This window comes from Lissotriton vulgaris, chromosome 9, assembly GCF_964263255.1.
Source record: "Lissotriton vulgaris chromosome 9, aLisVul1.2, whole genome shotgun sequence".
Classification (NCBI taxonomy): Eukaryota; Metazoa; Chordata; class Amphibia; order Caudata; family Salamandridae; genus Lissotriton; species Lissotriton vulgaris.
In genome coordinates, this window is record NC_141697.1 from 929,733,708 (window position 1) to 929,758,261 (window position 24,554).

General features: G+C 46.1%; 1 protein-coding gene across 1 annotated transcript in view; it reads left to right on the forward strand.

Moving 5' to 3' along the window:
* The window catches only part of USP4 (ubiquitin specific peptidase 4), an 824,148-nt gene that overhangs the window by 114,871 nt on the left and 684,723 nt on the right, over positions 1 to 24,554 (forward strand). Inside the window, exon 4 of the mRNA XM_086938769.1 lies at positions 17,176 to 17,302. Within this exon, the coding sequence (XP_086794895.1) occupies positions 17,176 to 17,302 (127 nt within the window). The remainder of the gene's footprint in view (positions 1 to 17,175; positions 17,303 to 24,554) is intronic.

Consider the following 24,554-nt stretch of genomic DNA (forward strand, 5'->3'; position numbering starts at 1 on the left):
AGTGAGTACTGACAATGCAGTACCTTCACGTTCTGTGACAAAAAGTGTAAAAGGCTTGCTGTAACATGGTGTCGCTAAAACTGGTGCTTGACATAAGGCTTTCTTTAAGTCGTCAAAAGCTTGTGTATGTTCCTGAGTCCATGGGAGGGCAGTCGAAGACGCTGCCTCCTGTGTTGTCAACTGTATGAGTGGCTTGGCTAGAAATGCATACTGAGGGATCCATTGTCTACAGTAAGAAGTGAGGCCTATAAAAGCCCGTACCTCCTTTTGTGTCTTGGGTGGTGACATGTTTACAATTAACTGGATGCGGTCAGGTGTTAGCTGTCTCACCTCTTTGGACAGCAAGTGCCCAAGGTAAACCACTTGCTGAACACAGAATTGCAGCTTCGAAGGGGACACCTTGTGCCCCTTGTCAGCCAGGAAATGCAAAACCGTCAGTGATGCTTGTTCACATTCATATTCACTTCGAGCGGTGATCAATAGATCATCGACATACTGAAGTAGGGCAGTGTTGTCAGGCATGTGAATACTGTCGAGTTGTCTTTTCAGTGCTTGGCTATAGATGCTGGGGCTTTCTGTGAATCCTTGAGGTGCGCGTGCAAATTTGAAGCTTCGACCATTTAAACAGAATCCGAAGAGATATTGGCTTTCCGGATCAATTGGGACACTAAAGAAGGCGTTCTTCAGATCAATTACAGTAAAGAATGTTGCCTCAGAATCAATAGCTGTCAATAGAGAGGAGATGTCTGGGACCACAGGGTACTGCGGTACAATGCATTTATTCAATTCGCGCAAATCGATAACTAATCGATAAACTGGGGGTGCATTTGGATCAGTGCGTTTAAGAATTGGAATGATAGGAGAATTACATAAATTCGAGTCGGTTTCTACAACCACTCCTTGTGCAATGAGCTCGTCAATGATTTTCAGTAAAGCCACTACAGCATCTGGGGGTAACTTGTATTGTCGGATTCGTGGTAAAACAACTCCTGGTTTAAGTGTGACACGATATGGAGTAATGTGCATACAACCTACATCAGTGGGGCCTTGCGCCCATAAATGTGCAGGTACATTCTGTAATCTGGGATCAATATCTCTCAACACATAATGACCCTTAAAGTCACGTAAAAACAGTCTTACTCCTTCCGGAGAACAGCAAATGACAGCTCCTAGAGCTTTCAATGTCTTGATACCTAACAAGTTTTCTGGACATGATTTCGTTAATAACAAATCTGTAGTGCGAGATAACGGACCAACTAAAAGAGGTACTGGTTTCGATACTTCATTTACAATAGGTTTGCCTGAAAATCCAAGGGAAACATTCTGGGAGCCTGAGAGGGGTGCCCCTGGAACCTCGTCGTGACTTATCGTTGTTCTGCTTGCCCCTGTGTCAATCAAAAACTTTCTATCTTTACCTAATACTTGACTATGAACGTAAGGACCCTCTTGATCTACAGGAACCTCAATAAGAGGCAAGCCAACTTCCCTCTCTAGGCTGTTTCATGTGTATCGCTGATAATCGGGATAATCAGTTTGGGCATACTGGTACATCTGCTGAGTTGTATGTTGTGTTGCGGCAATCGGTTGTGACTGTGGTACCGCTACGGTCTGTACTGTCTGTTGTGAAGCCTGCATAGGCTGTGCATTCTGCGGTACTTGTTGTTGGACCTGATCTGGTCTAGGTTGGCGCGGTCTCTCTTTAGTTTTACCTGTAGCTATATTGTGTTTCAAAACTGCACAATCGTTTATATAGTGACCTGGTTGTTTACAATAGTTGCATGTCCCTTTAACAGGAGCTGCTGAATTATTGGACTGTGTCATGCCCTTTTTCTGACCGTCAGCTGGGACTGACTGAGCAACTAGCATTTTCATTTTCGTGTCTTTCATACGTCTTTGTTCGTGATCATGTTCTTCCCTAATTCTGTTCTGGTGGTACTGTAACATTTGTAACATTTGGGAAGGCGTGTTTGCTTGCCATGTGCTCTCGACTTTCAGTACACGATTCTTAACTTGGGGCAGGGAATTCTCGACTAACTTAGATACAAAAAGATGTGGATATGACTCGCTACTTGCTTTCAGACCACTATTAATAATAAAACATTTCTCAAATCGGGAATAAAAATCACTAGTGTCTTCATCGGGTTTCTGTTTACAGGCTGAGATTGCATCCCAGTCCTCCTTTTTCGTTGCTAATAAACGTGGCAAAACTTGTACTAACAATCCTGGTAATGCTTTGGTTTTGTCCCCAAGCCCTAGGCCTGGGGTTCGAGTATTTTCTTCGTTCTCTAATGCAGCCCAATCAATCTTTTGCTCTCCCACCTCCCATTCTTTTTCTTTGAGTTTCTCGTAAACACCGGCAGGCAATAATACTTTCAATATTTTCATGATGTCGGGATAGGTATAATCACCCATGAGTAACATGTCTTTGATTTCACGGTGGAAACCTGCAGGGTCCTTATCGTGGCTAGGCACTAATTTCTTCATTTCTAATAATTCCATTTTTGTTATGGGCGTGTACACAAACACGCGTCTAAAGGTATTATCATCATTCCTGACTGGATGCACTTCTCGCAAGGGATTTTGTCTGTCTATGTAAAACATTTTTCTTTCTGGGAGTGGAGCTGGAACAAACTGTGGATTCAGGAAAGCACTATATCTGTGTCTATGTTCTAGAATAAGCTTAATTAAATCGGTACCCAGGCCCCTCCATTTATTCATGAGTAATTCTATTAATACATCAGGTAAGGGACCTGGATCAGAATGTTGGCTCTTATATAATATAAGGAGGTGCTGTATCATATACATACTAGCTAGTCGCTGTTCGTCTGGTGAAAGATTCAAAAAGGTCTGCGCTAATGCATCATCACTATATTTATCAGAATTGTCAGCCCATTGTACTGCTGACCTGGCTAATTCTTGTTCGTCCATGGAATCGAGTACATGGTACCCCATTTGTTCTTGAAGTATTTTATCGGTAGCCTGAAATAGATGTTCAGGGGTCTTTGGATTTGACATAGCAGAGTGAAAAAGTCTCTTGCTTTCTGGACGTATCGGTTTATTAAAGGATCTACCCCTTCCCACATATGCTATCGTTCCTCTATCTTCTGTCTCTGGCTCATCCTCTGAGGATTTATTCTCGTCTGATTTTGCTTCCCTTTCAGCTTTCTCTTTTGCATGGAATACTACTACTTCTTTACGAATCTTTCTGTACATGCTCTCTATACAATTTTGTTTATCATGTTTTCCGTCTGAAATATTCTGACTCCATGCAGTTAATACCTTCATCTCTTCTTCATTTACACCAGGCCGGTCTCGTTCTCCTATGAAACAGTTTATGAGGAATCTCAATAGTAGGCTCAGAATGTCTACTTTCTGATGCGCCATGGCCTCGTCAACACATTCCGGACCCTCCCCCGTCTGAACAAAATGATATATCCTGTCTAGATTAGCTTTTATTCCTGGAAACAGGACTAAAAAGTCTGCAGCACGTCTTATACGTATTGAGGCTAATAACATGCAACCATCTTTGCCTGGTATGGGGTCATATCTACAGTATGTGATAAGTTCTTTCGCTTTTTCATTGGTAATCGGTTTGGGAGTACGTTGCATTGCTAGTTCTTTAGTATTTAATCGATGTACTGGTGGCGGGGTCTGGAAACCTCCTGATGCACCTCCTGAAGCGGAGGCTTGAACATGATCTGTCGGTAGGGCCGTATCAGGCCCAAAAGTGTTAAGAGGATTGATAGGGTTAATGGGGGGTGCAGGAAGTGGTGGAGGAGTGGCCTGTCGTTGGGGAAGTATAGGTGCAGCTGGAACATTGGTGTATGCGGGTGCTACATCGTCTAAATACGAAGAAAGGAAAATCTCTGCTGCGGTCTTGTGACGTAATTTAGTCGGAACCAATGGAGGGGGCAGATCTTTCGGTGCTTCTGGGGTCGCCTTGGGCAGGCCCTCGGCCAGGACTGGATACAATCCTGTCATAAGTGCACTTCTTTGTCTGTCGTGTTGTTCTATTTTGACTCGTTCTCCTTCCTCTAGTAGTTCATTTTCTCTAGCTCTTTCGGAATGCTCTCTACTCTTCTCTGCTTCTCTGAGTGCTTTCTCTGTGCGTCTGTGCGATTCTTTACGCCATAGTTCAATGGCATCTTTCTGTGACTGTCAGGCTTTCTTTTTCCATAACGCTTCTTCTACTCTCATGATGCACTCGGCATCCCATGTCCCTCTAACGGGCCATCTTTGATTCTCTGCCAAATCTTTGGTGTAGTCCACCCACAAGTCGAGATATAATACGGCATCCAAGCCATGCTTGTGGTACATAAAGTGCCCTGGAGTGTCCCTAGGTGGAACAGGCACTGCCTCTTCTAGAATCCCTTTTCTAGTTCCTATCTGTCGTAGCTTGGAGAACAGCGGCATTTTCGAAACTCAGTGCTTGATAACTCGATACTTACTCGAACTTGAACACACGCAATACAATAAACACAGTAATGAAGACCAGACAATCACTCATACCACGACATAGAAACACATTTAAAACATTTCGAAGTGAACATTAACTAGATAACTTAATACTGGATGTACTGCTAAACAGTACAGATACACTGCTAAAACAGTGCAGACCGGGTCTGCGTACCCAAACCCGTCTTGACCGGACACAAATTAATGCACCCGTCTAGATGCGTCCCCAGCAACGGTACTCACCGGGAAGCACGGAATCGGAAGGCCTCGGAAACTCGACACTGGACTGGACCGGACCGGACTGGACTGGACTGGACTCGACTCGCGACGTAGGTACTTCGGAACTTCGGAACTGGTGGGCCTCTGAACACCTCGGACCTTGCTCTCTCGGCTGGGCTCTGGTCGGGATCCTCCGCACTCCTTACCGCCTCGTCTGGGTGTCGATCGCAGTCTCAGTCACCTCCGTTGGCCTGAGGGAGATACAGGAAATCCTGCGGGTACGCGTCGTTGTCCGTCACGGCTGTGGCAGGGGACCTGGCCTGAAACGCACCGCCGGCGCGTAAAGTGGGGGAGGGGTACCTGTTCGGGCGCCAATTATGTGGTAAATAAAATTACCTATACTTAATTTATGCGGTAAAGTTCAATAAGAATAACTCAATCAAAAAAATGAGAGGCAGAGTCCGTGGCATCTGAGTTTATAAGGGTTTTATTCCTTAAAAAGGAATTGGTTCGAACCAGGTATCATGTTCCATCACCACGAGGGTTCAGGAAGGGAATCACAATGCTTTATTAACAGTACATCATATATATAGTCAATGTATTACAGTGGTGATGGGTCCAGAAGGCGTAACAGCTGAAAGAAACGAGATAAGAACACACATGTGTAACAATACGTAATCAGAAGGCGTGCACTAGGACGTACACGAAGGTGTGTGCTAGAAACGTCACATAGAGGTGTCACAAGTGGGCGGATCCTTAGAAGAATCCTGCAGTGTCAGCAGAAATATGTGGCAGAGATGCACGCGCAGCAGCATGACGTGTGATTGACGTGTAACTGGAGGGTGAAGGGGACTTGACATTTGCGCTATACAGGGAGACAGAAGTCTGGCGTGTCAGAACAACCTAATCCCAAATCATATCTGATATCTTGTGTTTGAGGAACTATATTATCTAGAAGGAAAGGTCTCTCGGGCAGAGGCTATTCTATACTGACTGCTAGTGCGTGCATATGTGACTACGTGTCTACGTGTAAAACAAGGGGGCCATGGGCCTACCATGGTAACGGGAGCTATGAATTACTTGCATGGAGACAGAAAGGCCGGGCCCTTTGCTCTGCAGCTGGGAAGGATGTTTACCTAAACTACTAGACAGGAATGTATTTTCGAGGAGCGGAGTAGATAACATGAAGGCAAAATACAGTCTTGGCAGGCAAGCAGTCCGAGCCAGGCACCGCTAGCCGCGCAGGGAGTAAGGTAAAGGTTATGGACACAGATGCAGGTCCAAGCTGCAGCTTCCAGAGGCAGAAAGCAGAAAAAGGCTTGAATGGCAGGAAACAGGGCCTAACTCGCCAGGAAAACGTGAAAAGTACACCATGTAAAGACGGTGGCAAGGCATACTTAGGAACTGAATATTCGATCCATTCATGGTGGATCTGAAATAGGACATGTTAACGTTGGACGCAAATGTATTTGCGTCTTCATAGCTGGTTGTGGAGGGAACTTACATGTACTTGAAGCACGTACATGGAGCCGTTGGGGTCTACGATAGGGGACACAATTGACCATAAAAATTCATATTACCTCAGTATAAACATTCATTCCCTAAGAGAAAGGGTAGCCGCTGCTGTTAGCAAAAAGGGTCTTGATTGCTGAAATTTGCACCAGGCAATCTGGAGGTCAATCCGGGCATCAGCCACACACATCATTGACTCTGACTCATGAACAGACACTCTAGTGGGCCAAACCTGGCTGTGCTACTTGTCACTCTAGTGGGCTAATCCTGGCTTTGCTACTTGTCACTCTAGAGGGCCAAGCCTGGCTGTGCTACTTGTTTACATGTTGTTTTCTTACTTGTTTACCTGTCTCTAACCTCCAAGGGTGGGATCCTATTATAGTGCTAAAGAATATTGGACAATCCCACGATGAAGATAGTTGTGTTGTAATCCTAGTTCTCCCTTAAGGGTATTTTCTTTGAATTAATAAGCCAGCCATCCTTCTACTCTTTCAAGCAGAAGCATTGTTCTTTTTTGGTCTCCTGGAACCTTTCTCACAATTGTCTCTCAAAAGTGAACAGCATGATTTCAACTTAACCGAAATAAAGTTGATCAGAGTAATCATAGTAGTACATCACAAAGGAGGAGCACACTAAAACATCTCGAAACAGTACAATGCATAAAAGGGATTAAAAACCTCAAAAGGCGGCAAAGGTCAAGTCAAAATCACTTTATTAGATTAATTAAAATCATAAAAGTACACATTAAAAACATGATGATAAAAACATTAAAAATACAAAAAATTTAGCACAGCAATTTTACAAATTAAAAGTTATTTACAGAATTCAAATCTTTTAAATTTACTTTACAAAAGGGGAGAAAATTCATAAACCATTTATATCGTGATCTCTAAGTTTCTTGGATCTTACAGCTGCGACAAGATAACTTGCAATGTTAAATATAGTCCAGGTATTATTCAACAGTTGAAGATACATTAGAGCTGGTTTAACCTGATGGAACCCCAACCCTCTTAAGAGTGGGATGATGAATTTTTTCCTCAATGTTGAGTAATGCTTACAAAAGAACATGAAATGGATGGTATTTTGCATTGAACAGTTATCGTAGTCACAAAAAGGAGCCTTGTCTGGGGTGCTCCATGTCTGATAGTTTCCTAATAAAAGATCTACCTGGTTAAACCGAAATCTAATTAAGAGCCAACGATGGAAAGGTTTGGAAACGACTCTTTGGTACTGTTCCAAGAAAGGGGAAGTGACTAGCAAAAAGTGCTCTCTCACAGATGGTTTTGCTAGTTCCTCGGCCTCTCTTTCCAGTAGTTTCATGGACAAGAAGTGCCTTTTGACCCAAAGTATATCACCTTTAACAATACCTTCCAGGGGATAAAAAATTTCTGGTTGCCCCAATTTAGCAAATGTTACTTTGATGTAGGATAACCATGGGATTTTGATCCCCCTCTCCAAACCGATACAATTTCTTATTATTAGACAGTTCAATGTTAGCTCAGGATTGAGCCAGGTTTTGAGCCAACACGTGAGGGGTGCTAAACTAATCAGGCTCACCTACTTACCCAGTCTGCCTTAATCCAGGTCATTATTGCCCTGGTTATGTCCCGCTTGGACTATTCCAATAGCGTTTACCTGGGACTCCCAGTGGGCCTATCAAGGAGACTTCAACTAGTCCAGAACCAGGCGGCCAGACTCATCCTAAAACAGCCAAAATGGTCTTCTATCAAACCAGGACTAGAAATGCTACACTGGCTTCCGATTTCCCAACGCATTGCCTTTAAAGCTGGCTGTATCACCTTCAAGGCCACACAAGATAAAGGCCCTGCCTTTATTTGCAGCCTGGTTTCTAAATATACTCCCACTAGAAGCCTGCGCTCCGCTCAAAAATCCTTATTGGAGGTGTCTCGCTTCAAAAGGAAGCGACAGGGCGGCTGCTGCTTTCGCCATCTAGCAGCTTCATTTTGGAACTCCATCCCCTTGCCGATTAGGCAGAGTAAGGATTTGCTCACCTTCTGCAAGGGACTAAACCTGGTTATTCTCTCAAGCCTACCATTAACCTCTGTCAGCTTAGTGTTATGTTGTTCAGACTCTTCATACTTCCTATAGCGCCATGAAGCCCACGGGCGTACGAGCGCTTTACAAATTGATTTTAACATAACATAACCAACAAATCCCATGCCTAGCTCTTGGTGAACAGCAAATGTTGGGGTAGACTGTGGGACCGTTAAAAATGAACGAAACAATTTATTTTCAGCCCTTTGTACCTCTATCATGTTCGTATACCCCCAAATTGCTGAACCATAAAGGGTTAGGGCAAGACATTTGGCCTTATATAATTTAAGGATTGCCTCATAAGGTCGTCCGCCCAAATGCTTTATTAATTTTAATAGTGCAGAACCCGCTCGTACCAAAGCGTTCTTTTTTGCCAACTTCTGGGCCGTCCATGAGCAACCGTTGTCAAACAGAACCCTTAGATATGTAAATGCTCTCACACCTTGAACCTCAACCCCTCTGCAATAAAAGGACTGTGCTCTGTTCTTACCCGGCCCCACAGCCATGGCAGGAGACTTGGAGGTGTTAATCACTAGGTCTAGGGAGGACATAAACTCCCCGAAACGGTGCAATAGCCGTTGTAGGGCTAACTGGGTATGTGCTAAAAGAACAGCATCGTCCGCCTATAGGAGCACAGGAATGGAACGGCTTCCTATACGCGGGACATCCTGGGTAGCCGTTTCGAGGGATTTGTCTAGGGCATTGACATATAGGGTGAACAGCAAAGGGGCCAAGATGCACCCTTGCCTCACCCCTCTCCCAGATCTAAAGTGCCTAGTGCAGGAGCCTTATTGTGTCATTCTGACGGTCGCTTGTAAATCTCTATGGAGATCCGCCATAAAAAAGACCAGGCTGGGGTCAATCCCCATATCCAATAGAGTTGTCCACAGCTTTGATCTATTCACTAGATCAAAAGCCGTGGACAAGTCCATGAATCCCATATAAATAGAGCCCTTGGTGGATACCGTATATTTGTTGATTAAAAGATACAGGTTGAGACACTGGTCCACAGTGCCTCTACCGGGTCTGAACCCATATTGGGACTCGGCAAGAATGTTATTATCCGAGACCCAATCGGATATCTTTGCCAGCAGGACCTTACCTAATTTTTTTACAGGGGAGTCTATGAGAGATATTGGCCTGTAAGACCTTGGGTCTCCTCTCTGGCCTTTTTTAAAAATGGGGATAATAATGGATTGAGCCCATGAAGAAGGAAAGCCAGAGGAGGTTGAAGAATTAAACACATTCTGTAAGATTGGGGCCCAGAGTGTAACGTCTGCCATATACAGATCAGTAGGGACGCCGGCGGGGCCAGGAGCCTTGTTGCTATCTGAATCAATTATAGCTTTTGCCACCTCTGCTTCTGTAAACTCTAAAGGTGCAAGAACTGGACAAGTAATAGGGGGCACAAATGGGGCATGTACTTTGTTGCTTGCGTAGATAGCTTCGAAGTGTTTCACCCAGTCATCTTCAGGGATGTTTATTTTGAGCTTGTCATTGTCCTCACCCGTCAGAAGTGGGCTATTAACAATGGCCCAAAATTTAGAGCTATCCTTTAGAACCGCGTCTGTCATAAGGCTATCCCATGTTTCATTTTTGATTTCTGATTTACGCCTATGTATGCTAGATTTGTATTCCGTTCTAAGTTTAACTATTAGGGCTTTATCTCTCGGTATTGTCTTAAGAGCTTTCATTACATTTCTGTGAGCTTTCGAAGAATTTGAGTCAAACCATTTCTTTGCTTTTCTCCTGCTAGGTCTTGAAGGGAGAGTTAGGTCTTTAGCAATTTGCTTGCAGATCTCCCCAAAGGCTCTGATGGTCTCCCCTGTAGGAGTAGCCCCATCAGAGCATTTATCAAAATCGTCACACCTCTTAGTACGCAGGCTATCTAAAAAGTGGGCTGGAACTATTTTTGCCCACTTCAGCCTTCTTCCCTGGTCACTAGTGATCACACTAATTTGGGCCCTAGGGTTGTTGGGGCCATCCACACGTAAAAAACCTGCTTTCAGGACCAAATGGACCGGGTTGTGATCACTAAAAGGAGTGTTATGTGCATTATATGATATAACATGGTCCAGTAGAGCTGGAGTCAGAAATATGAAATCAATAATTGACTCCACTCCTCTTGCACTGTACGTTGGTACTCTCTCATTTCTATCAATAAAACCAGGCTCAAAGAGACCTGCGCTTGCCAAAGTGTCTTCCAATGATTGGCCCCTCTGAGTATGTTCGAAATGTTGGGGAGATGCAAAAATTTGGCTGTACTCATCAGTGATTTGACAATTAAAATTACATAAATGTATATTAAAATCTCCCATCAAAATAATATCAAATAAAATAGTTTGAGACTTATAATTCTCAATAAATTGATCTATAAAACACAAATGTTCGGTAGGGTGTTCACCTTCAGCTGAATTATACAAATTATTTATCAGAATTTTCCAATTTTTGTTGGTGGAAAACTCGACTATTTGGCAGTTTGGAGAGGCTGAATCTAAAGATCTTGCCATTCCCTTCAGATTTACTGATAGGAGGAGCATCAGACCTCCCCTAGCCCTCCCCGAAGCAGAGGGTTGTGCTGGTACAAAGTAGGATTTGTAACCATCCACCCAAAAGGTATTGAGGGGATCCCAAGTTTCCTGTAAGGCTATCACATTGTTAGCTTTAATTAACTTTATCCAATTTGGGTCATCACATTTTGATCTTATCCCTGCTATGTTCCAGCTTACTATCTTAAAGTAGGAATCAGTCTTGTTAGCAGTAACTGGAACACCATAATCTGGGCCACCAATATATCAAGAAAGAAAAAAATTTAAGTCGTCCTACTTTTTGGGTATCCTATGACCAATGATAATACAGTCAAGTAAAGTGCAAGTGCCGAAATTAGACAAGCATTTGCAATGGAATCGGTCTCGCGTTTGTGAAAGTTAGAGTTATTGGTGTTGTAAAAGTCAATGTTTTTACTTTTTCTTTTGCTTGCAGTGATATATAGTTTGTTTTTAAGCACCGACATGGGAGCTATTGTGGGCAGAACTGGGCTGTGTTAAAAATGATTGATGTGAAAAGCTTGGCCCCATTAGCCCCGGGGGCATTTTGCAATGCCGATTTTTAAGCTGCGGACAATTGCAGACAACCCATTATTACTGCGCATACTAACCAAGAATATTGTATAGTGATTATTATCCTGACTATACAATGCATAAAAGACCTATATCAAGACCTTCAGGGCAGGCAGTGCAAATTGGATCATTAAATAAACACTTCAATCACCATAAATGTGCAGGTCACAGTGTATCTGCATACCTTTCATAAGTTATACGGAAAGAAATGCCAGAACATAGGGCACAGGAACATCTATAAACCTATAATATTTATTATGGTAATTCAGTGTAGTTTTCCATTAACCAAGCTGGGTCTGTCGTTGAGGTTCCACCTCGTAGCAAGATGTGGTACCCCCAGATATATGCCATTGTGGAGACACGCATACTGCCTAAGATTGCGGATCGCAATCCGGTAAGGCTGGAACCACTTTGATTTGATTCCCGTCCCTAAGGCACGCAGGAGGGTGAGCCCAGGTGCAGGATGATGCGTGTTGTCACCGAACATGTTGTATTTAGGAAAATTGTGTGCCTGAGCTTGCAGCGCGAGCGAGTGTACGATCCCCAAGAGCTGAGCGCCTGATAAACATAAGCAGCGATGTTGGGAGGTGGTGGTGTGGGGGGCGGCATCGGGGATATTGTTGCGATAATCGCCCCTGAAGGAGAGCATGATGGAATCTCCATGTACCATCCCCTGTAGTGTAATAAAAAAAGTGGCGGTGTGCTGAACCCCCGCAATCTTAGTCTCTACCTGCACAACCCACCTAGCGTCCAATTTACGCCTTTACATCTCTAGCCTCCAGACGCGGCCGTGTTTACCGTAATATATCCAGTGCTCCCCAAACTAAGGAAGCTCTCGCCTTTCAAATGTGATGGCCGTCATTTTACCGCTGAACAGCTATTTACATATATACTAGTGCCCCCTAAACAAAGGAAACCAGCGCCTTCCAAAAATTGATCGCTCGCTATCCATTCGCTGATCAGTTTCTCACCTGGATACCAGCATGATCTTTTTCTCACCCATCGCTGAGAACCATTACCACCCTATCCTACGATCCTCCAGGAAGGACCTTGTTCTCTAGAGTCCTCAACCCTCATTCCCCTCAGCTTGTGTGTTCCCCTCCCTACTCTTTCCTGCCAGCCCTGACGAAGGTGCCCCCCACCGAAACGCGCGTTGGCATTATTACGGTGTTTGCTATCAGGAAAGGCAACAATATTTCATCTCCTTGCCTCTCATAGAGTGTACCCACGTCCATGCAACCATAATTCCATCTCCTTTTTGTTGCAGGCTTTATGTTTATTATCTGTATGAAGTGACTGAATGTGTTAGAGTATGAATGAATTTTTAGACTTAGAGTGCCTGTTGAGCCCCCTGTTTTATCTCCCGGAGTGAGTGGAACACTGTATATCTTGCCTATGTTTTCCTTATGTTTATTTTTTATGAACTGATCTTTAAAAATGATTAACAGCACTGATGACTCTATGAATTTTTACATGTATAATCTCTGAACATCTTGTTAATATGACTAAATGCACTAAATTAACAAAATAAAAAATATATATTTTCTATGATCCTCTTTGTGGTCTATTCGTCCCTTTGGTCTTAGGTATTCTCCTGACATTCCTCCCCTCCCTATCAAAAGCGTATCCCACCTGGGACCCCCTCTCATCATTCCTGGCAGGGGGACTCTTTCTATTGGCTAGAAGGTCAGGGCAAAGCCGGATCTCCAGAGGGAAGGTGTTCCACAGCCGTGGGGCCAGTGATCCGAATCTGCATCCGCCCGCACGTTTGCGCTTAAAAGATGGTATCTGAAGGAAACCTTGATTGACCGAGCGCAGATTTCTAACCGGGACATACTTTATGATAAGTCTCTCGATGAATTTGGGACATTTGCAGTGTAGAGCTTTAAAGATCATGCAGCCCGCCTTGAAGGTACTGTGCTGAGCCACAGGGAGCCAGTGGAGTTTTGACAGGAGTGGGGTGGCAGGTTGCCATCTAGGCTGATTTAAGAAGGTACAGAGGCAAGCCCAGATCGAGTTGGCGTAGTCTAAATGGGAGATCAGAGTGGCGCTCACCACCTGCGTCAAGGCCTCTCGTGTGAAAAGACGGCGAACCTTCCGAATTTTCCTGAGTTGAAAAAAGCCCTAAGAGACTACCTGACCTACTTGTGCTTTGAGTGATAGGTCACTGTTCACAATGACTCCCAGTGTCTTTGCTGAGGTAGAGGGAATTGGTGCTTGGCCCATTTCTGACGGCCAGTAGTACGGGCCCCAATATTTAGCACTGTCTCCTGTGAGGACCAGCTCCGTTTTACCTGGGTTCAATTTCAGGTGGTTTTTGTCCATCCACGCTTGAATGAACCTCAAGGTAGATAGGAAGGTAGATATGGAAGCATCAGAATTATCCATTGTGAACAGTAATTGCAGGTCGTCCGCATAGTTGAGCACTGTCACCTGTCTATCTCTAAGAGCCTGACTGAGTGGGAAGATGTAGAGATTAAACAAGTGAGGTGACAGGGAAGATCCCTGGGGTACACCACACGTGATGGTCTGAGTGGTGCCCACCAGGTCACCCATGCGGACTGCCTGAGTACGGCCCTCAAGGAAGGACTTCAACCAGCTGGCTGCCGTGCCCCGGAGTGACAAGTCGATCAAGATGGTATGATCGACCGTGTCAAATGCGGCTGACAAATCCAAGAGCACCAAAGCCTGAGGGGAACATTTGTCTGCACATTCACGGAGCGAGTCGAGTACCGAGACTACTACTGCCTCAGTCGAATGGACGCAGCGGAATCCCGCCTGATGTGGGTCAAGGCACCCAGCTTCTTCCATGAAGTTGGAAAGGCATTTGGCCACATGAGCCTCCAATACCTTTGCCAGGAATGGCAGGAGGGAAGTCGGTCGATAGTTTGCATTACAGGTATGATCCACCCTGGGTTTTTTCAAAAGCGGTATGACCGTAGCCACCTTAAATGCAAGGGGAACCAAGCCGGAAGTCAGTGAATCATTTAGAAGGGTGCATGCCGGGGCCGGGATAGCTGAGAGGCAGTCTTTTAAAATATAGGGCAGGCACTTATCCGAAGGGGCACCGGATTTCACTCTCACCAGCAACTCCTGACATTGAGTTGGATTAATGAGGGGAAAGCTATTTAATGAGCAGTTATGATTAGTCCTAATAGGGGCATCTACAGTGGGGTGTAGGTTTTGATTAACCCAAGCTTCTTGGCCAATGGGGATAATAGCAGAAATGAATTTTATTCTCACGCAATTTAATATGTTCAGTGGCAGCCCAGAGCGCTCTTGTCTTTCAGCCTGCAGGTCATAACCAACTTGCCCCAAGAGTCATTCTGAAGCTCTTTACGTCTTGCCCTTTGGGAGCACTTATAGTCCACTCTGCATTGGTGCACTCTATATGCATCCCTTGGTATTTTCTTAAGGGCCTCATGGAGTCACATTGAGGCTTTTCTGCAGGATTAGTAGAACCACTTGTGCTCATCTTGACTTGGTCTGCTCAATTTCATAAGCAGAATACTCCTCACTGATCCCAGCTCAACCAATCGGGTGGACACAACCTGGTGGCTCTCAGACAGGCCAAGGCAATCAAGTACCATCAGGAGGTAGTTGGCAAAAGTTTTGCCCAGGAAAACGTTCATATCAACATTTCTCCATGTTGGGTGCAATCCCAGGCCATGGGTCTTGAATATTAGAGACCGCGAGGTTACAATTTTAGCCCCCCAAGCCCATACCCCCCAACCTCTCCACCCAACCCCCTACCCCTCAACCCCCTGTCCTGCAATACATAGGCCAAGGCTTAATGGGTTGTGGTCACTCTGGGCTTTCGTTAATTGCAGCCCTGGGGATACCCTGGCACACGGGTCACGGCAGACAAATATATAGTCTATAACTGAAGAGCACTCCCCCTCTCAAAGGTAGTTTTATTCGTATAAAGTGGGTTCCAAAGTTCCATGATATTAAGGAGGTCGAACGTTTTGATGAGTTGGTTGGAAGAGGACCTGACACCCCTGACACCCCCCTTTTCTGGGGTGCCTGTCACTTCCAATGGTAAGATAATCAAACATGGTTTGCTGATTTTCTACCTGAGTTGACCCCAATTTAACATTAAAATTCCCATCTAAAATAATTTGAAGTCCTTTATATGAAAAAGCTAACTGTGCATCAAGACCAACAATAAAATCAGGCAGTGTTAAGATTGGCAATGTAATCTGTATCAAAATACTAAACATATCTAGCTTGCAAGGACAGCAATATTCCATAACAGAATATTCGCATTATGAGCTGTGTCCCCAGAAATAGTTACATTTATCTTATTCGGTTGCCTGGGTGTCTTTTTTACACATAGGATTAATTATGATTAAGCAAGATTCTAGTGTGTTGGGCATGGGAGAGTAGATACCGGAGTGGCCCAGATCACGGCTAATCTCCTAGGTTCCGAAAAGTTACAACAAAATCCCCCTGGAATTCCACATACATTTTCCTGATCCATACCTCCCTCCTAGCCATAAGGATCCCAGGAAATAACCCTGAAATCTAGAATTCCCCTTAATCCAATGGACCGTTTTATTAATGAGTTCCGGAATGGACTCATTCACATCGGGGTGCAGCATTGGGACATTTGCTATAATTTGCCGTAATGATAACATGGGGCACCTGACTGGGGAAAGATCACATCTTGAGGTACAACCAAATGTTAACTCTGAAGTTTAGCGGAATGGTTAGAATTTCTTGCTGCAAAGTGTCATCTCACTCATGTTTCGGGTGGTACAGGTTCCCTCAGACTGGGAATACAGTACCTGTGTCGGACACAGTGGCTGTGTTGGTTGGACAGATGGGCATCCACGCCGGTTCCTCGTCTGGGGGTCATTGCTCCTAAGGAGAGCTTTGGGGCTGCTATCTCAAATTGTTGTCCCTTTCACAAGACTTGTAATGGTCAGGTCTAGTGGCCTTAATCATTCATTTTGCCTCAATGCACCGCAGGCAGTCATACAACCCTAGCAGCTTATACTTGATAAGGTCAACAGTCTCCTTGCAGATTGGCTTAAGCAGACCTCCAATGTCCTCTTTACAATCATAATGTTCCATCGATATGGGAGGCACCAGAAATGCTGGCTTGAGTGAGTTAGCCAACATTTTGAGAGTTTGAGCCTTTTTTTCTGTTTGGCAGGTTTTGGTTCACAACGTGGGCAGGCGGGGAGGAAACTCCTTTATTTGGAAAGGTTCAGTCCACACATTCCCGACCAATATGACCAGTGGGGTCTTCACAATCTGTTAAAGAGGCTGAGGAGAGCCAGGATCTCTTTGTCCAGAGCACCCACAGCCTTTTTATGTACCCATCAAGAGTTCCAGACTTCTTAGCGATGGCCCCCTCAGTATTAGGGCCTAGTTTACGCTTAGTCATCTGTAGTCCACCCCCCCCCCCCCTCCCTTAGAGAGCGTTGGTACATGGTACTGTGTGTGAGGGCTTTGTTTACCTCCATTACTACCCCCAGTTGTTTCTGTATTTGTCTGTTTAGGACAATACCAGATGCCTACTGGAAGTTATATGCCTCTCATTTAAAGAATCCGACAATTAAAAAAACTTAAAACTAATAGTGTAGTTGAAGCTATGTTTCTGCATTCAGAAAAATATGTCCACCCTTTTTTATTTTGGTTTTAGACTAACCATTTTGGAGTCTGAGACTGGCTTGTAGTGGTAAATGTGTAGGCATTATCCAAAAAAAGGCCTGTGTTCCAGGCTGAATTGAAAGTTGTGTACGTATGCATTTGTTTATTTTTGGACTGTTCACGTACATTATTGCTAAATTACCTTTTGTTGCAGGTTATTGAGCATGGGCTTTTCGTGAAACACTGCAAAGTAGAAGTCTACTTGCTAGAGTTGAAGCTGTGTGAAAACAGTGACCCGGATAATTTGAAGACTCATCAGTTCAGTAAAGCAGATACAATAGGTGAGATGCGAACAGATGTTGCTGTGTATTTGGTAGCATGTACGCATACTAAACTATGTTGATACCTAACTGTTCCAAAATTAGAATGCTGATACGATTCCTTTTTTTCCAATCAAAAAGTAGGAAATTTAAAATGTACCATTGTTTGAACCATAGAGACACCATTGTAATTTTTACTACACTCATTTTTATGCACTTAAAATCTGCATTTTTGACAAGCTGTGCCCTTGAAATTGAGATGGAGTAGAAAACGTGCACTGCTTTGCAGTGTTATTCTATTTGGAACATGAGTCGTTGAGCAGTAATGTTTAACAAGATGTTTCTATTGCAGAGAGACGGACTTTGCTTTGCACAAACTGAAATGTGTCCTTTACTTTATGGGATTTGCTTTACAATATTCATATAATTCCATTTCTCGATGACCGCTTAATCATCAATAGTCATAAGCGCTGAATAGTCTCCTGGATGTGTGAGATCCCAAAGCACTAAAAATATACACTTATGTGCAAATTATTTCCATAGAAAAGGGCCCATAAACAAAGAAAACCCGGTTTCTGAACTGCATTAATACTAATAGGCTAAAATTAGCTAGGTTTAATTTATTTGTCATTTGATAAACGAAAACCAGTGAAGTGCGTAGTTATTAATTCAGCAAAAGGTAACCAATAATATCTTTCACGAAATGTTTTAAAGGAAAGGAAGGTCAATATTAACATATAGTCTGCCACAGATATGAGTAAAAAACTGGCAGTGTGCTTTAAGGACCTCTCCCTTCCTCCTGTGTCCCATCATGCTCCACAGTGAGAGTTGGATACATTTTATGTTTCCGACACGTGGAAACAGGATCTCTAGAGCACTGAACGCTGTCTTTTTTTAATCTTTGGAAACCTTAACAAACCTTTCACAATTCTCACAGTCAATATCCCTGTGGGCTAGGTTTGTTTTCCATTGATTTTCTGGCATGTTTGTTTTCTGTCTGAATACCTGTATTTATTGTGAAATGCCCTATCTGTACAGCTGTCTTCAGGTTGGCTTCGCTATTTGAAGAAAGGGAGGCTGCCGCACATATCCGACTCAGAATATTCCGGAGCTTCCGCCACTACAAGAGAGATGTCCTCCACCCTATTACCTGTAAAATCGGTATCTCCTTTTTTAAATCTTTTTTTTATCAGTGCCTCTCACATTACTGGGCTCCTTCTATGCCTTTTTAGGTCGAGCGTCAGCGAAGGACCTATTATCAGCGGTTTCGGGGGAATCTGAGACCGCGTTCGGGCACGCGCCTCTGCTGTCTCAGATTCCTCCTCGAGGGCGCGCACGGCGCCGTGCACATCCCCTGCCTCCCATTCACAGCCTCACTCACGCATGCGCACAAAGACACACACTGTGTATATATATATATATATATATATATATATATATATATATATATACCACATGCACGCAGCCACCCCCCACTCACCTGGCTCTTGTCGTGACTCCCCGTATCCCCGCCGCATCGCCTGGCCTTTGTTGCATAATTAAAACTGCACCCAACAGCCATGCGCCGAAACCGAGTGGAAGCGGACGCCGCGTCCCCAGCGCACCCCTTGCCTGTAGCAGCCGCCTCTGCTGACCCGGAAACGCTTCATCCGCCTCCTCGCCTCTGGTACCCGGATGTATTACATTCTGCTCCTTTTTACGTCTTGCGTACCGATGCATCCCCATGCGCTGTTCGAGTAAGTAAACGAGACTTGTTGCCGGATAGCTTAGCGAAGTGGGACAGGAGAGTTGCACGAGCGTGGAAACACATTGGAGACATGCGCTGTGAATGCGCTCTTTTGGAGACATGAGCTGTGAGCATGTACGGCGGCGTTAGCAGCGTCTGTTCTTGCGCTCCCCACGCTTTCAGTTTCGCTCACACCGATGTGCATGCTCACGGCTTGTGCTCACATGTGAACTCATATGCATTCAGACACAGACACGCTTCCACCACTCGCGGGATGCTGCAATTTTTTTTATCACACTTAAAGCCCTGCATCTACCTTTCTGATAGATACATCTGCCGTGTGGATTCCTCACCTTGTGAATATCCCCCTTGCGTCAGCAACATTCTGAAATTCTTTTCGTAGCCTCGCACCGACGTGGATAGGACGTCACAGACACACGGCTCCGCTCGCGACTCCGCTGACGTCACTGACGCCTATAATAGGCCCACGCCGGCGTGATGAGATCAGTTCCCTTTTTTCCGCGTCGTCGACGCTAACGGTTATCGGGAATCTCTGTAGCCAACTGGTACTTTGTTGCCATTTTGTTGCAAATTTCTGCTTCTTTGTAGCCTGTCTCTTCGATGATGTCATCCAAGAAGACCGGCTTCAAGCCCTGCAGGGAGTGCTGTAAAATGATGTCTATTACCGACCCGCATGATGACTGCATCTGGTGTTTGAGTTGCGACCATGATGTGCAAGATTGTTCTTCATGTCGGAAGATGAACCCAAAGGCCCTGAGGGAGAGAGAGGCCAAACTCCTGGTTGCGAAGATGAAGGCTGGGAAGGAGAAATCGTTGAGGTCTCGTTCTTGAAGGGCGAGGTTGAGGGCAAGGTCGAGGTCTGGTTCTCGAGAGGGGTCGTCTTCGAGGTCGGCATCGGATCATGTTTCAAAGTCGAAGAAGAAACATAAGAAGAGGAGACATGAGTCCCAACGTGGTTCTGGTAAGGAGCGGGGCTCGAGGTCACCGAAGAAGGTACGCTCGAAGGTGGTTACTCTGGAAGTCTCTGAGTCTGAAGGTGAGGCCTCGCCTTCGGAGTCGCATGGGCGATCTCTCACTCCGGCTCCGAATCCGTCTCCGGCGCCGTCCCCGGCCCGTGAAGAGGAAGAGGCTCGGGAGGATGTGGATTCTGCGCCTGTTGAAGAGCCGAATCCGATCCCTCCTCAGGACCGGCCTGATGGTTTTCAACCGCCCTTTCCTGCCCCAGGCCAGGACCCTTCAGCGTTTCTTAACGCTATGTATGGCGTCTTCTCAAGGGCGTGGTACCCCTCTGGTGCACTTTCGGGTCCCATGGGTCCTTTGGCTTTCAGCCTGGGTGTTCCTCACTCCTATCCTCCGGCTCTGTTCATGCCGTACATGCCGGCTCCGACGCCGCATTGGCAATTCCCGGCTCCGCCGAAGTCGCCGGCGTCGCCCGCTCCAGATCGTCCTCGAGGGCATTCCTCTGTGCCATCGGATTCGATACCGGCGTCGGCCCAGAATCCGACGGAGCCGCAGGTGGATCCGGCTGCGAGGCGTGTGAAGGAGAGGTCCAGAAGGGAAGCTCAACGCCTTTTGGAAGAGCAAAGGTACCTGGATTCACATTCTGATGTAGAGGAAGGTGAATTGGAGGAGAGCTGTTTTGAGGAGTTGGCAGATTCAGGAAGTCTTGATTTCTCTCCAGAGTGGGATTTGCCCTCAGGCTCTGGTGCTCCTTCTAAGGATATCCAACCTTACCATCTGGTTATGAGGAAGGCTGCTGAACTTCTTCAATTGACTTTGCCAACGGTGGAGTTTAAATCCAATATCCTCACTGAGGTCTTGCATTCTCCGAGTTCCGTGGTTGAGCCTTTGCTTCCATTTAATGATGCCTTGACGGATCCCATTATGGAGGTGTGGAAGAAACCTTTGTCGGCTCCTGCTGTTTCTAAGAGTGTTGCGAGAAGGTACAGGGCTGCACCTGAGGACCCGGCTTTTCTGTCTTCTCATCCTTCGCCAGAGAGCCTGGTCATTCAGGCTGCCTGTTCTAAGAAGAGTCTTAGTGCCTTTCCTCAGGTTCCTTGTGAGAAGGAAGCGAAGAAACAAGACCAGGTTGCAAAAAAGACCTTTTCTTCGGCAAGCATGGCGTTGAAGTCAACTAATGCCACTTGTCTGATGGGGAGATATGTGCATGCCCTGATGGATTCTTTGCGTGTCCTGGTTCCTAAAGTTCCTGATGCCAGCAGGAAGGATTTTGAGGAAGTGATCTCTGATACTCAGGCGGCGGCTCGCCAGGTTATTCAAAGTTGTCTGGACACTGCCGACTCTGTGGCTCGTATCATGGGCACTGCTGTCGCCACTAGGAGGTCAGCCTGGTTGAAGTCCTCAGACTTTTCGGCTGATGTTCAGGCGACTTTGCTGGATCTTCCTTTTGATGGTTCTGGTCTCTTTGGGAAGAAAGCGGATGCGGCCCGTGAGAGATTTAAGGATTGCAGAGCGACCGCTAAGTCTTTAGGTCTCCAGATCAGAGGCTCTTCGACCAACAGGCGGTTCAGGGGCTTTGGTTGCTCCTTTCGGAATTTCCGGCAAGGCCAACAGCAGCAGCAGCAAAATTCTATGTACAGATCGTACAGGGGAAAGCAAAGAGCGCGTCCTCGTGGACGTCGGGCATCTTCCTCCTCCACCTCTTCCAACCCCCCTGCCACAGAAAAGCAGCCCTAGATCCGCTGTTCAGGATCATGTGGGTCCGGTTGGGGGTCGGCTTACCCATTTTCTACAGGATTGGGAATCGGTTACGTCAGATCTTTGGGTTCTCAATCTTGTAGAAAATGGGTATGCCCTTTCCTTTCGGGAATTCCCTCCCAATTACCCTCCTTGTCAAGGCTTTTGCATCGAGGAACATCTGTCTCTTCTGCGGGAGGAGGGGCTAACTCTGTTACGAAAGGGTGCGATAGAGGTGGTCCCAGAGCAGGAAAGGGGTCAGGGATGCTACTCCCGGTATTTCCTGATTCCCAAGAAGGATGGCAGACTACGTCCAATCCTGGATCTCAGGATCTTGAATCTCTATCTGAAGCAGGAGAAATTCAAGATGCTCACCCTTGTTCAGGTTCTTCAAGCGCTGCTGGAAGGAGACTGGATGGTGTCGCTCGACTTGCAGGATGCGTATTTCCACATTCCAATCCTGAAGTCGCACAGGAAGTATCTCTGTTTTACGGTGGGATCGCAACACTACCAGTTTGCGGTCCTTCCGTTTGGTCTTACTACTGCGCCTCGAATCTTCACCAAGGTGATGGCGGTGGTGGCAGCTCATCTCAGGAGGTCGGGGATACATGTGTTCCCTTATTTGGACGATTGGCTGATCAAAGCGGAGTCGTCAGAGAAGTTGCTCCATCATCTGCAAGAGACAACTCAGTTGTTGTTCAGGTTGGGTTTTTCGATAAATGTACCCAAGTCTTACCTGGTGCCCTCCCAGCGCAACCTGTTCATAGGTGCTGTACTGGACACTTCTGTTTGTCGTGCATTCCCTCCTCCTCAAAGGATTCGCGACATTCAGGAAATGATTCCTTTATTTTTCAATGGAGCGGTAGTTCCAGTCCTGAAGGTCCTTCGCCTGCTCGGTCTGATGGCTTCTTGCATTCTGTTGGTCAACCATGCATGCTGGCACATGAGGGCACTTCAGTGGTGTCCCCGCAGGCAGTGGTATCAGCACAACGGAGATCTCGGGGAGTCAGTGAGGATCTCCAGAGAAATTGCAGCGGATCGGTCTTGGAGCGTGGAAGGCAACCTGTCGCAAGAAAAGCCTTTTCATCTACCTCCATCGGTGGCCACGGTGATAGCGGATGCATCCACTCTAGGGTGGGGTGCTCATCTGGGGGATCTGGAGGTCAAGGGTCTTTGGTCTCCAGAGGAAAGGTTGCTTTACATCAACCTTCTAGAATTGCGGGCGATACGTTTGGCGCTCAAGGCCTTCCTCCCTTCCCTTCGCGGTCGGTCGATACAAGTCCTGACTGACAACATGACCGCGATGTGGTACATCAACAAGCAGGGAGGAGTGGGGTCGCAGTGTCTTTGCAGAGAGGCTCTGCGTCTCTGGTCCTGGGCTCAGGACCACCAGATTTGTCTGATGGCAAATCATCTGGCCGGAGTTCTGAACGTGCGTGCAGACAGTCTCAGTCGGCAGTTCTCTGCCGACCACGAGTGGAGGCTTCACCCGGAGGTGGTTCGTCATGTCTTTCGGACGTGGGGGAATCCTCGGGTGGACCTGTTTGCCACTCGCGAGAATGCTCACTGCCCGTCATTCTGCTGCCTCCAGTATCCGATGCAAGGAGCCTTGGGGGACGCGTTTCAGTTGAGTTGGGGAAATCAACTCCTTTACGCGTTTCCTCCCATACCCTTGATTCCTCGGGTTCTGAGGAAGATTCGCCAAGACCGGGCCCAAGTTATATTGGTCGCCCCGGACTGGCCAAGAAGGCTGTGGTATACAGATCTACTCCACCTCTCCTCTCACCCGCTGCTCCGTCTCCCTCTCAGGGCAGACCTTCTCTCTCAGATGGAGGGGCAGGTTCTACACCCCCACCTCCAGTCATTGCACCTTCATGCCTGGAGATTGAACGGGGCAACCTGATTTCCTATTCTAACACGCCTGACGTGGTGGATGTCATCTTGTCAGCCAGGCGTGACTCCACTAAGACAGTCTATTCATATAGATGGTCAAGATTTGTCTCATGGTATGATGAGAATGATATTGACCCTTTAAGAGCCCGTTTGTCTGATGTTCTCCGGTTTGCACTTTCTTTGGCGCAGCAAGGGCTTGCTGTTGCCACGGTTAAGGGCTATCTTTCGGCGCTGTTGGCTTTTATTTGTTTGCCTGACCAGCCCTCTCTTTTTAAGTTTCCTGTAATTTTAAGGTTTTTGAAGGGTCTCATAAACAAGTTACCTCCTACTCCTTTTATTGTGCCTCAGTGGGACTTAAATCTTGTCTTGACCTTTCTGATGGGCGCTCCCTTTGAGCCTCTTCATAAATGTCCTATGAGGCATTTAACCTTTAAGGCAGTTTTCCTCGTTGCAATAACCTCTGCAAGGAGGGTGAGTGAGCTTCAAGTCCTTAGTTCCAAGCCCCCTTTCCTGACCATTCATGATGATCGAATGGTTCTAAGGACCAGGGCTGCTTTTCTTCCTAACTTGGTGACTCCTTTCCACCTTGGTCAATCCATTACCCTCCCTACCTTTTATCCTCCCCCGCACCGTTCCAAGGAGGAGGAGAGGTTGCACCGTCTGGACCCCAAAAGGGTGGTGTCTTTTTATTTGGACAGAACTAAAGACTGTCGCTTAGATGACCAGCTCTTCGTTGGATTTGCCTGCTGCAAGAGAGGGAGAGTGGTCCATAAGTGAACCTTGTCGAGATGGATCATTCTGTGTATAAAGATCTGCTACTCTTTGGCCGGTAAGGAACCTCCAGAGATTATTAGGGCTCATTCCACTAGAGCTAAGTCGTCAACCTCTGCGTTGTCTAGAGGTGTTTCTGTTGAGGACATTTGTAGGGCGGCTACT